This window comes from Camelina sativa, chromosome 5 (assembly GCF_030686135.1).
Source record: "Camelina sativa cultivar CO46 ecotype springtype chromosome 5, ASM3068613v1".
Lineage (NCBI taxonomy): Eukaryota > Viridiplantae > Streptophyta > Magnoliopsida > Brassicales > Brassicaceae > Camelina > Camelina sativa.
Window position 1 is genome coordinate 25,769,408 of NC_141884.1, and position 12,660 is coordinate 25,782,067.

The following is a 12,660-nucleotide window of genomic DNA, read 5'->3' on the forward strand; positions in this document are numbered from 1 at the left end:
TTATTTTTTTATTTCTATTGTGATTTTCTTTTCACCTTCCAATCTTGGTTTTTTTTGTTTTCCTGTAAACACCAATCTCTATTTTCGTTTGGGTTTTACATAATTATGTATGGAAATTTATAATTATGTTTTAAAATAAAACCAATGTCAAAAAAAAAATTAATAAAACCAAAATATACATATATATATAAGAATAATATGTATTGAAATTCAGTAAACATTTGATCCGCAGTCGGACCTGATGATCCGTAAGGCTTTCCGGTTTGCTTTCTGGGTCGGGTTTAAAAACATTGGTCGACACTCATCCCCAAAACGCATAGTTTGGTTCGCGGATGTTACAGCTGCATCTGGATCTGATGTTTCAGCTTTCTCTACCATCAAATCTCCATCCCCTGATTTATGGTTACCTCATCTTGTTAACCCTGTGTCAGCGGCTCTTCCGGTGCAACACCCCTCGTGCTCAACTCTTCACCGTGACAACCTATCATCCACCTCGCCGTCGTTGCCTGCCTCTCCGTCATCTGAGGTATCGTCCTCTTCCTCTGATTCATCTGCTGTTTCTCCCTCCTCTGAGCCCACTGCTCCAAATAATAATGGGCCGCAACCAAGCCTTCTTTCAAACACAAGTCCAACTCCTACAACATCCATAAACACTTTTGATAGTCCATCACACACATAGGCCCACTGAAACTCATCTTCCACTGAAGCCCAAACACAGTCCACTACCGAGCCTCAGACTCAAACACAGTCCCAAAATTAACAATCCTCGTCCTCATCTTCGTCGAATGCTGCCTCCGCTGCTCCTGTCGTCAATGTCAATCCCAATAATCGACATCCTATATCTACTCGTGCAAAAACGGGTGCATCCAAACCAAATAAAAAGTATCTCGTTGCCACCTCCACACATGAACCGCGTACTGCTCATCAGGCCTTTCAAGACGACCGATGGAGGCCGGCAGTGACATTGAAGATTAACGCCCAAATTCGCAATCATACGTGTGATATTGTTCTGCCACTGCCACCATCAACTACAATTGTTGGTTGTCGATGGATTTTTACGACCAAATACAATCCCGATGGCACAATCAATCGCTGCAAAGAAAGAATCATTGCTAAAGGGTATAATCAATGCCAAGGTCTGGATTACACAGAAACTTTCAGTCCAGTAATCAAGATTACCACCATAAGAACTGCTCTTGGCGTTGCCATGGATTGATCTTGGCCAATTCGGCAGTTAGATGTCAACAACGCCTTTCTCCAAGACACGCTCATGGAAGACGTATATATGACGCAACCACCGGGGTTCGTTGATGCTGATCATCGAGACCATGTGTGTAATCTCCGGAAAGCTCTCTACATTCTAAAGCAAGCACCATGCGCCTGGTACATTGAATTGAAAAACTTTCTTCTTCAAAATGGCTTTGTAAACTATTTGGTAGATACCTCCTTGTTCATACTTCGACGGGGCAAATCCATTGTTTATATGCTTGTATATGTCGATGATATTGATCACTGGTAATGATCCGGCGTTACTCAATCATACCCTTCATGCTATTGGGAGTCGGTTTTCAGTCAAGGATCATGAAGATCTTCATTATTTTTTGGGGATAGAGGTCAAGCGAGGAGTTGATGGACTACATATGAGTCAATGCAAGTACATATTTCATTTATTGGCCAAGATAAACATGTTGGCGGCAAAGTCTGTCACGACACCGATGGCTAAAAAACCACGACTTACTCTTCATTCTGGTGACAAACTCTCTAATCCAACTGAATCTAGAGCTGTCGTAGGAAGCCTTCAATACTTGGCTTTAACACGACTAGATACGACCTATGCTGTTAATCGTTTGTCTCAATTTATGCACGCTCCTACTGTTGAACACTGGACGGCAGTCAAGCGAGTGCTTTGTTATTTGGCTGGAACCATTGATCATGGGACTCTACTTCGCCGTGACAATACTATGTCCTTACATGCTTACTCCGATGCAGATTGCACAGGTGATCATGATACATATCTTTCAACCAACAGATATATTATTTATTTGGGGATGCATCTGATATCATGGTCTTTGAAGAAACAAAAGAGTATTGCACGCTCCTCCACCGAAGTCGAGTACAGGTCTGTCGCCAATACTTCTTTTGAACTCACTTGGATATGTTCTTTACTTCGGGAACTAGGCATCCAACTACCAACAACTCCGGTCGTGTATTGTGACAACGTTGGTACCACATAATTGTGTGCCAATCCGGTTTTTCATTCACCAATGAAGCATGTAGCTCTGGATTATCATTTCATTCATAACCAAGTCCAGTCTGGTGCGTTGAGAGTAGCACATGTTTCGGCTAAGGATCAACTGGCGGATATACTAACGAAACCACTTCCTCGTGCCACATTTCAGAACTTCTCAAACAATACTGGAGAGTGACAAGAGCCCCTCCATCTTGAGAGGGCATATCAGAATGTAATCATATCTCCAATCACTTCAATCATCATATCTCCAATTACTACAATCATGGATTTATATATGTTTAGTAGTATGTTCTCTCATTAACTATGATTGTAATACCTTAGCTTTTTTTTTTTGTCAAACAAGTTTCCATTAAACTTAGATCCTCAAAAAGGAGAGTTCATACATAGAAAAACATAGAAGGTTACAAAGCTTAACAAGGTTACAAAGCATATAAATATATTGGTTTTCCAAGAAGGTGCAAGACTTTGGGAGGCTAGAAAAGCTTGAAAGATCTGTTGGGACCATGGTGGAAACGCATTTGAAGACATGCTCCGCGACTTCCTCGATCACCAAGTGATCAACAATAACTCTTGCAAAAGATGCAGCGGAGCGTTGACAAAGGTGGAACATAGGTGGATTGAGGGAGGGTGCTCTCGCCAATAAGAGAATGTTCAAAACATATTGAGCGAAATTTAAAGCAGTTTCTGGCTCAATTCTCATAACATGGATGAAAGCTACAACCGGGACTCGAATGTGATAAGTGCAATATCGTAACAAAGCAGGTGGGTCTTCCCTCGCATGAAGCCAAAGGCCATGGAGGTTAAGGAGTCCCACACAAAGCTTGTAGCCGATATTGCATTGTGATAATAATACATACCCGAGCTTACACCCTAGTGGAAATTGAAGGAGATTGAAAGATAGGATTGTTTTAAGGTTGAACCTAGGGCGAGGAAAGCAAAGGCGTAACAGAGCAGGTGGGTCCTCCCTCACATGAACCTCAAAGCCATGGAGGTTAAAGGTTCCCACACAAAGCTTGTTGTCGGCTTTGTTGTGATGCACTAAGATAGACACTAGGTTAGAAACAAGAGGCAAGTGGTGATGGTACAGACTAAGGGGTTCAGTGTGCTTTTGGTATACACTTTCTAGCTGATCTTGACAAAGGGATTTACCTAACCATTCTAGGAAGGCAATTACACAACTATATGATTGTTTGCGGCCAACCAAAATAGAGGCAGAATGACCTAACCAAGGTGGATTCGATAAACTTCTAGAGGGACTAATAGGCTTCAGAATTAAACATGTAACCAAGACTAGCCGAAATACTCTATCTACCAGGGTTCGCATATGAGATTTGGGCTCAAACCTGGATCGAGGGGACAGCGGAAACTTTGGCTGGTAGCTGCATTGAGGGCGTGAGTCATCTAAACTCAGTCCAAAAACAGGGTCGACATAAAGCAGAGTGGTCTGGTTTGTGAGGCAAATCTTCAATGGATAAAGCGGCAGATCAGAAGGGAAAATAGCCAAAACCCAAACTAACGAGACCAAGGATGCAGGAGGGGGAAACAAGGTCACCATAGTTGAAGCTTTTAACGACCAGATCTCGCGCAGTTCCGGCGTTAAGACAGAACTCACTTCTAGCATCAACCAAGTAGAACACCTAGCGATGGGGTAAGAACCCAAGGAAGAAGGAGGTGATGGGATTGACATCAAGGGGAACTGGTAAGAGAGGCGAAGAGCATTACACACATGGAGCCCAGAGACCTCAGATCTGTCATCGGCTGGCTGGAGTCTCGAGAGAATCACCTCGTTGAGACGAGCCACCGGATAAGCAGAGAGGGCGATTAGGAGTTGAAGCTGGAGCATGGCCGGAGTAGCATGGCAAACCGAAGAATCTCCTGTGGATTCGAAAGCGGTCCAAAGGCAGATTTGATAAGAGAGGAGAGAACAGCGGTTAACGGAAAACAGCCCAGTGGCACCGAACTGAGTCGACGCCGCCGGGAAGAGGAGTCTCGATTGTCGTGCCAGAGAGAGAAGCGGCTAGGGCGAACTGTAAACTTGTCTTTTTTATTTTCATTGATTATAATACCTTAGCTATATGTGATCATTCCTAGTTTGCACCGGATGTCCATCAACTTAGAAAGCTAAGAAGGTTCATGTTGTATAAAAGAGGTGGTTAAATGTGAATCAATTCATTACCATATCGATGATGCCTTGCTGGATACCTGGTCGTTCTGTTTTAATAGTATAGTTCTGATAGTATAGCTTCTGATGTGATCTAATTTATTATAAGTAATTAATTTGGAATTTATGGCGGTTAGTACCAAGACATGAACATGTTTCTGTGCGGGATCAGACTGTGTTGATACTTGTTCGTCGGGTTTGTAGTCTTGCTGAGCGATTTTTCGCTCACATAAGTTCTGATTCCATGCAGGTAAGTTTTAGAAAATTTGGTGGTCGAGTGATGTTAATCTTAGCTTAAGGATTTAGACCGAGACTCAGTGAATATCATTTGTATTATTCATTTTTAATTTAAGATAAGAATTTAAAGATTTCAACAAATCATAATAATTTTATGTTTAGTGATGTTTTGCAAAAAATTGTCAATTCTTGGATTCATCACTAAGGGTGAACTTCTTTCATTCTCCCTTTATTTATTAGTCAATCAAAATTTGCAATGTAATCTATGTAAATAAGAAAAAATAACTAGTACTATCTAAATAATTAAAGTAATTGAATTAAATCAACATACTATAGTTTAATAAATAAATAAAAACCAAAATATTAATTATAAATTCATAAGCCCTAACATTATTAATACTGTTTTCATAATAAAATCTAAACCTTAAACATTCTTTTATAAACCGAAATATAATTTTATTTAATAATAAAATATAAAGAAAAATAACCTAAAATAGCACTAAAACAAATTTTATGGACACTTATAGCACACATTCCATAAATTCCCAAAAATAACACTATTTAACACATTATAATATTTAAAATTGAAGTGAAGAATGGGGAGTCCACTTCATTCTGGTTTGATCACTGGTCTCCTCTGGGTTGTCTGTATGATAAGATCGGTGACCATGGTTGTATCGCATTAGGTATACCTATGTCAAGCTCTGTGGCTGACGTTATGAACATGGATAGACGACGCAGTCCAAGACAAACTCTGCTTGCAGCGGTGGAGGAGGAAATAAGGAAACAAAAACTTGTCCGCTCACCAAACGAACCCGATGTTGCATTATGGAAAGGGAAACATGGTGGCTATCACAAGCAGTTTAAAACTAAGGACACCTGGGAACAATTACGTACGGCTCACCCGATTATGGTGGACCACCGTGCGATATGGTTTCCTTACGCGACTCCTAAATTTGCTTTTATCACATGGTTGGTAGCAAAGAACAGAGTAGCTACAGGGGATAGAATGGCGAGATGGAACTTAAATACCAATACAGGCTGTGTGCTTTGCAATCATCCACTGGAGACAAGAGAACACTTATTTTTTTCTTTGTCCCTTTTCCAAACAGGTGTGGGAGGCTTTGGTCAAAGAGCTACTCACAAACAAGTTCGCCTTTGAATGGTCAGAGGTCATGACTTTGATTCTCGGTACAGAGTTGGAAAAAACAACAAGATTTTTGTTGGGTTACACCTTTCAAAACACGATACACTCAATTTGGAAAGAGCAGAACGATAGACGACACGGGGAACCAGCATCATCGCCGGAGAAACTGGTGACACTGATAGACAAAAACGTCCGTAACCGATGTAGCACAATGAAGGATGAAGGTGGCAGAAGCATCCAAGCTTGGTTTGCAGGAAGGTTCTACTCAGACTAATTTTAGTAAAAATAAGATTCTTCTGAACATGTTTTTCTTAAAACAGGTCATAAACAATTTGCATTTGTAATGTAACAATGTTTATTTTCTTTTCAATATAATTTAACATTAAATTCAAAAAAAAAATATTTAAAATTAATTTTTATTTTATAACTTTTTTTTAGCTTTGAGTTCTCAATTTTACATTTAGGATATAGTTTTGAGGGGTAAGGTTTAGTATTTTGAATTTAGAAAAATTAATTTTGAAATATATTGCTATTTTTGGAATTTTATAGATATTGTGCTAAGTTTGGAAAAAAAACTTATTTCGGTGCTAGTTTTGAGAATCTCCCTTTATTCAAACTAATATTAAACTCATTAATAAAAAGTCTACTGAATCTTGTTACTTTAGTTAATTTTTTTTAAAAATTTTAATTTGTTTTTAAATATAATATTATATGGCAAATTTTGATTGACTATTAAAAAAGAGTGAATGAGAAAGGTTCCCCCACCCCCTAAACCCAAGAATTTTTCGCATTACAATTATAATGATCAATTGATCCCGTCTTAAACATTATTTCTTTATGAGGAAATCTTTTTCTTCATCATAGGATGTGGTGGACGAAAACGGCTTCCTCCCGGTGTGTTGGGGCCTGTTTTTGGATAGTCCATCAGGCTCTCACTACTCTCTTCAACCTGTAGTTTATTAAAAATAATAATGATAATAATAATAAATGATGACAATAATTATGATTAGCCGATATATATGGAAAGTAAAAACGTGTTTTATTGTATTGCTTACCTTGTCCGAGGAATGTTGATAGATAGAACTAGAAGTGACAGTAACACCATTATCTGTTTTAAACCCTAAGAAACAAAATATACAAGACGTATTCTTAAACATTGGTTTTATTAATATGAGGTGTGTTACTGGCGGAACTAGGAAAGAAAATTATATGGGGCACAACTAACTAAGGGTAATTTTTTTTTAGCAATAGAAGCACTTAGGAAAAATAATAAAATGAAAAACATGTAGACACACACACTATGATATTATATGGGGCACTTTTTCCAAATGAGCCAGGTGAAATTACTAATTAGTAAATAATTGAAAAATTCTTAAATTGAGGGTCGGGCCCGTGCCCTACCTCCTAACGTAGATCCGCAATGACAAAAAAGAAACATATTGCTCCCCTTTATATCATTTTATATCTAATGTATAAGATTTTCATATATACACGTATGTAAAGAATTCATTTTAAAAAAAAACATAATTTATTATCTACGTAAACATTTTTTAACCAATGAAAAATAAACTGAAATATACAATTTATAAAATATAAATAATTCATTACTTTTACATTAAAAATGTAGAAGATCACTAAAATAAAATACTTTTCTTTTGGCTAAAACATCTTATCATAAGGAATATTAAAATTCAGGTCATTAGGTATGAAATTCGTAAGAATAAGACTATGTATTGGCTATTAATCCTTACCACTATGTAAACAAATATTTTTTGAAAATCAAATAACAACTTTTGACATTTCTAAACTGTTATTCTTTAAACTTAACCATTGTGTTATATAATTCATTAGCGATTTTATTAATTTAACTTGTGATTTACCCGAAGAACACAATGAAAACATGAGCACGAGCGAGAAAAAAACCACCAACTTCATCCTTGTAGATACTATAAGTCTATAATCGGGTTTGAATATTTGGAGGAATAATCAAAATGTATAAAAATTTGCTAAGGGGCTTCGACCAAGAAAAGATGTTTTATGATGGTGATATTGATCTCCAATTTATAGCCTCTCATGAACCAATATATAATACATGTGCCACGTACAAAAGGTAACTTATCCTTGGAAAATTATTTGAAAAAATTTTGATATAGAAAAAATTGTATTTATAGTACGTACTAAGTAGTTAAGGCAACAAAATATTAAAGTTTAAAAATTGAGGCAACAAAATATTAGTACGTACTATAAATATTAGAGGGGGTATTGAAACAAGGATTTTAAAAGATTTTGGAGTTTTTTAAAAATATGGTGTTATTCAATTTGTGATTTTAGAATCTCTCCTCAAATACCATGTTATTGAATTTAGTATTTACACAAAATCATGCAAAATAATTCGCAATCTCTTGTTATTGAATTAAAGATTTATAAAAATCATATCAAGTCTACTGTTATTCAAACTTGACAAGTATTTTTTTAAAAACTAATAAAAACTGATTTTTAAAGATTTTGGATACATTTTTACTTGAAAAATATGAATAAACAAATCTCACCTCTAAAAGTGTTATTTTGAAGGATTTTAAAAAGAGTTCGTAAAGACAGAAGATATATTCTCATCATCACTCTCGTCAATGTCGTCATCATCACTCTTATCACAAAATGAACAAAAATATAGAATAATCTTCCACACTTCTTCTTCTACACAGTTCTCCTCCACTATCCTGAAACAGGGCTTCAATGGAGGGATTCTCTTTTCAATTTCAGATTGAACCCAAATTTCAATTCTCCAACCAATTTCATATCTTCCATACTTCGGCCTTGATTGGTAGTGTATATAAGTGAGCATATAGATTTTAGAAAGCCAATCACGTTTTGTTTAGAAAGCATAAAGGGAGCATAAAAGGCTTTTAAATGTTCTACAGCTCAATGCTTCTAAACGAAGCATTTCCCAAGCATAATAGTTTTAAAGTTATTAAAATACAATTTTACCCTCATTAATCACCTAGAGTTGTATATTTAAAATGTCTAATTTTGTAATTTTATATCTAAATGCTAACAGCTGTACCAATCACATATCATTGTTAATAAATAATAGCATACAGCTTATGAAGCATACTGCTCATGCTGCATAATGCTAATGCTTCACTAACAGTTGTTCCAATCAAGGCCTTCTTCTTCAAATCCTCAAATTGTGGTATTTATTTGTATCTCCAGTGAAAATTATCTTACTTAAATATCAATTGATCCTCTGAAACTGCATATGAGCTTTGAGGATTCCATTTCATAAATTGATTCGGTTTCCCTTGATATGTTAACAGAAGAGTGAATGCAATCATCGTGTGACGCTGAGCATCAAAAAATCAAAAAGTGAATAGAAAATTGTTATAAAGATGAGTCTGAGCATCAAAACCTTAAAACTAAAGACAAATCTCCTAAAATAATTATTAGAAATTTATTAATAAATCACAAAATATCTTCTAAAACTCCATCAAATCATCGAAAATCCTTCAAAGTCTTATAAAAACTAGAATCCACCAAATCTTTTCAAATCCTTGTTCAATAATTATAGTGAAACGATTAATAATTTAAACTTTTATAAATTGGATGAATTCAAACTAATATAAATGTTATACTAAATAAATATATTTACAAATGTAATACCTCAAACAAAAAAAATCATCCCGTGCAATAGCACGGGTTATTACCTAGTATAAATGATTTGATAAACAATATTAGTGAATTGTGCTTACGTGTTGTGCTCACATCGCTTCTCACAAATTATAACCTTTAATTAATTTGGTAAAATATTAAGGTAACTTTAAATCTAATCTTCTACGTCGTTTACAGATGTTTAAAACAAAATCATTTTTAATCTATAAAATCAAAAAATTAGATTGAATCCACCACTATCGAAGGCCAAAATATTCCGACACAAGCCTCGAAAACACAGGGTTAGATGATGATTTTCATAATTTCATTCAGAATTAAGATTAACTAGTTGATGATTTCCATAATTTCATTCAGAGTTAGTAAGATTATCTATTAGTTGATTGTAACGTCAAAGCATCAACATGAAATGAAAACGTACATAGGCATTTAATAATAAGATGTACAGTAAATTAATATGGCCGATGAGGTAGAAATAGGCCAAAACATCGACAACTAATTTGTGCACCATACCAAATAACATATACACGTTGCGGGCGATCGTTCCTAATTTGGTTTGTTTGTGTTTTATATGTTTACATTTATTATGTAAAGCAAGTTACTGTATATGTGTGCGTGAGACTAGACACTTTCAAAAGATACATTTAGTGAGCCGTGACCGTAAGCTTATCACTAATCGGAACGACCCATAGACATAAGAACTCTATAAATAAAAAAATGTAAGAGGAATTTTCTATTGAAATTTGTTGACTTACAAAAAAACACACAGATTCATATTTTGTAGTATTTAAACCAAAAAAACAAAAAAAAAAAAACGTCTCAAAATAGTCTTAAAACTCACATGGTATAATAATATAACTAGCAACAAGAACTCAAAAAGGCATATCAACTTATCAAGTAGTCATTTCTTCACCAAGACCGTAAGCATCCGTGTAACCAGCATGGGCATGCCCGTGGCCATGATGATGGTCATGGTCACCACCAGCCTTTGCTTCTTCTAACAGTTTCTGTACTTTCTCCGGGATAGGTTCTTGAGTAACCCTTCTGGTGAATCTTGGGAGCTGAGAGACAAATTCAGAAATGTAATCTGCAAGCTCGCCGGATTTGCTTTCCTGCATCATCAAAATGACCACAAGTTTTAAGGACTCAAACTCGAAAAAATCACTACGGAAACCAATATTGAGTTTGTGTGAATACTCTCAGATATGTACCCTTCAGTGATACAAGTGCCAGTAAGAACTCTACATCTAATCGAACACATTTCAGATTAATGTGCCATTTTTATTTTAAAACTAAAAAATTCAACGAGTGTATTGCAGTATTGGATGAACGTAAAGCTCACAAGTTTGTGTTCTTCAAACAAGTCAAGCAACACTAAAAGACAGGCTATAGAGCTAAAGATGCTCTGGTCCTATCGGACTAGAGAGCAGGATGGTAAAGATCCAAACTACTGGTAAAAAGAAGTATGTACAAGACCAAGAGAACAATCAAATTTGAACAACCTCAACTATAGTTGATTACGGCACTCTAAATTTTGAAATTGGATATGGTTATAACCTTACTGCATTACATACTAGAGATTGATTCGGTAGAACTTGCTGTATTTTAGTATAAACACAAAACCTTGTGCTTTGACAAATTCAAAAAAGCTGAAGTAACCTTAAAAGTCCAAAGAATCTCTAACCTGAGGCCACCGGCTGCCTGAGTGTGTGACAAACTTTGCTTTTGGAAGAGCCTTAGCTACAGATTGGCCCTCGTCGCTCCATTCTCTAGAACAAATCACTTGCATCGGGATACCACTGATCCCATCTGAATTTCCCCATTGTCCAATGTCAAAGCTATGGTTCAACTTCTTTAATGAAGCAACAACAGCTTCCCTCCCACTTCTTCCCTCCAAAAGAATCCTATGAGCTTCAATTTGCGGTAAAGTCATCTCCTTTGAGCACCGGAAACTCACTAGCTTCTGAAAACCAAACGAAAACCCTAACAAAAGCTCTCGAACCCCCGGTATATTCAGAACCCACAACGGCAAAGCTGGACTGATACTAGAGTCAATCAGAGTTATACTTCGAACACTCGGGTAATTCTCAGAAACCCAATTGGAAGCCAACCCTAAAGCTGAATCATGAAGAACCAAATGCACAGGAGCTAAACCCAAAGTATCAATCACTTGGCCTAAAACTCTAGCTGTTTCTTCACTCCCTAATTCAATAGCTTTCAAGCTTCTCCTTTTCGAGTTCTGAAGCTTTATGATCTCCTCATAAGGCAAATCTCCAGTTTCAACCATCTGATCAAACGCCCAAAACACACCTTTCTCTTGGATCAAACCATAAACTTCCTTAACTCTAGCCACAAACCCAATCTCTCTATCTCCACCTATCACTACCATTGACTTATCTGAGAACCCATTCCCAGGCAGATCAATAGCAACACCATGAATCCCTTTTGATCCAAGAGACTGAATCACTTGCTTAAAAGCAAACGAACTAAGACCTAACCCATGAACGATTACAACGTTCTCTGTATGAACCGAACCTGATTCAGCTACAAAGACTTGGATTGGTGACTCGTCTGGGTTTACTTGGACTTTGATTGTTCGTCCATCTGAGTAATGTTGGCGAAGAGCTGGTGGGAGTGAGAGAAACCAAGATCTTGGATCGTTGTGAGATGAGAAGAGAGAGAGAGATGTGAAGATGATAGTGGCGAGTGAGAAGATGAGTGTAAAGTAGAACCAAAATGGGAAAGGGTTTTGAGATTGGGGTTTAGGGTTCTTCTTCATAGTCGATTCCGATTTCGAAATGTCAGAGTCTTTCGGTGGAATTAGGGTTTTTGTATCTTCTTCTTCTTCTTCTTCTGTGATAATCGCCATTAGAAAAAAAAAAAAAAAAAAAAAAAAAAAAAGGAGAAAGCCTTTCTGAAGCTGTGTGGGGAGTGTGAGAGAGAAAGATGATTATAATAAAAGAGCAGACTTTACTGCAAAAGTGATAAAGAGAAACATCATTCAAGGAGCGTGTTTAATAAGATGACGTGACACAAACAAGAGGAACAACTTTTTGATTCCTTCTCTTGTGCCTTAAGCTTAAATCTTGTTCCTAGTCTTTGCAATTGTGGGGTTACAGTTGTTCTTGCCCAAATTTGTTTTAAATTTAGTTATTGATCAGGGGTATTATTACTAACATAACCATGTAATACACAAATCAA

General features: G+C 36.4%; 2 protein-coding genes and 1 non-coding gene across 3 annotated transcripts; 1 reads left to right on the forward strand and 2 right to left on the reverse strand.

Moving 5' to 3' along the window:
- Positions 1 to 4,106: 4,106 nt before the first annotated feature.
- LOC147944360 (uncharacterized) lies at positions 4,107 to 6,070 on the forward strand. The gene is made up of 4 exons (XM_087512555.1): positions 4,107 to 4,280; positions 4,585 to 4,662; positions 5,308 to 5,661; positions 5,762 to 6,070. Exons 1-4 carry the CDS (start codon positions 4,107 to 4,109, stop codon positions 6,068 to 6,070), a joined length of 915 nt encoding a protein of 304 aa, XP_087368681.1.
- Positions 6,071 to 6,506: 436 nt separating this feature from the next.
- LOC109133037 (uncharacterized) lies at positions 6,507 to 7,854 on the reverse strand. The gene is made up of 3 exons (XR_015598189.1): positions 7,677 to 7,854; positions 6,852 to 6,916; positions 6,507 to 6,745 (listed from the first exon to the last, which is right to left on the reverse strand). It is a non-coding gene; the product is annotated as an uncharacterized LOC109133037 (transcript).
- A 2,315-nt stretch (positions 7,855 to 10,169) lies between these two features.
- On the reverse strand, positions 10,170 to 12,574 carry LOC104787359 (protein AUXIN RESPONSE 4-like). The gene is made up of 2 exons (XM_010512931.3): positions 11,144 to 12,574; positions 10,170 to 10,571 (listed from the first exon to the last, which is right to left on the reverse strand). The coding sequence occupies exons 1-2, from the start codon at positions 12,326 to 12,328 to the stop codon at positions 10,353 to 10,355; spliced, it is 1,404 nt and encodes a 467-aa protein (XP_010511233.2). The 5' UTR covers positions 12,329 to 12,574; the 3' UTR covers positions 10,170 to 10,352.
- Positions 12,575 to 12,660: the final 86 nt, after the last annotated feature.

Excerpts from the sequence above, each read along its gene's own strand:
- LOC147944360 (XM_087512555.1), top strand. The coding sequence starts at position 4,107 with ATGGCAAACCGAAGAATCTCCTGTGGATTCGAAAGCGGTCCAAAGGCA. Across the intron at positions 4,663-5,307 it reads TAAGTTCTGATTCCATGCAG|ATCGGTGACCATGGTTGTAT; the intron begins GTAAGTTTTAGA and ends CTGTATGATAAG. Across the intron at positions 5,662-5,761 it reads TAGCTACAGGGGATAGAATG|GTGTGGGAGGCTTTGGTCAA; the intron begins GCGAGATGGAAC and ends TTTTCCAAACAG.
- LOC104787359 (XM_010512931.3), bottom strand. The coding sequence starts at position 12,328 with ATGGCGATTATCACAGAAGAAGAAGAAGAAGAAGATACAAAAACCCTA. Across the intron at positions 10,572-11,143 it reads CAGGCAGCCGGTGGCCTCAG|GAAAGCAAATCCGGCGAGCT; the intron begins GTTAGAGATTCT and ends TTGATGATGCAG.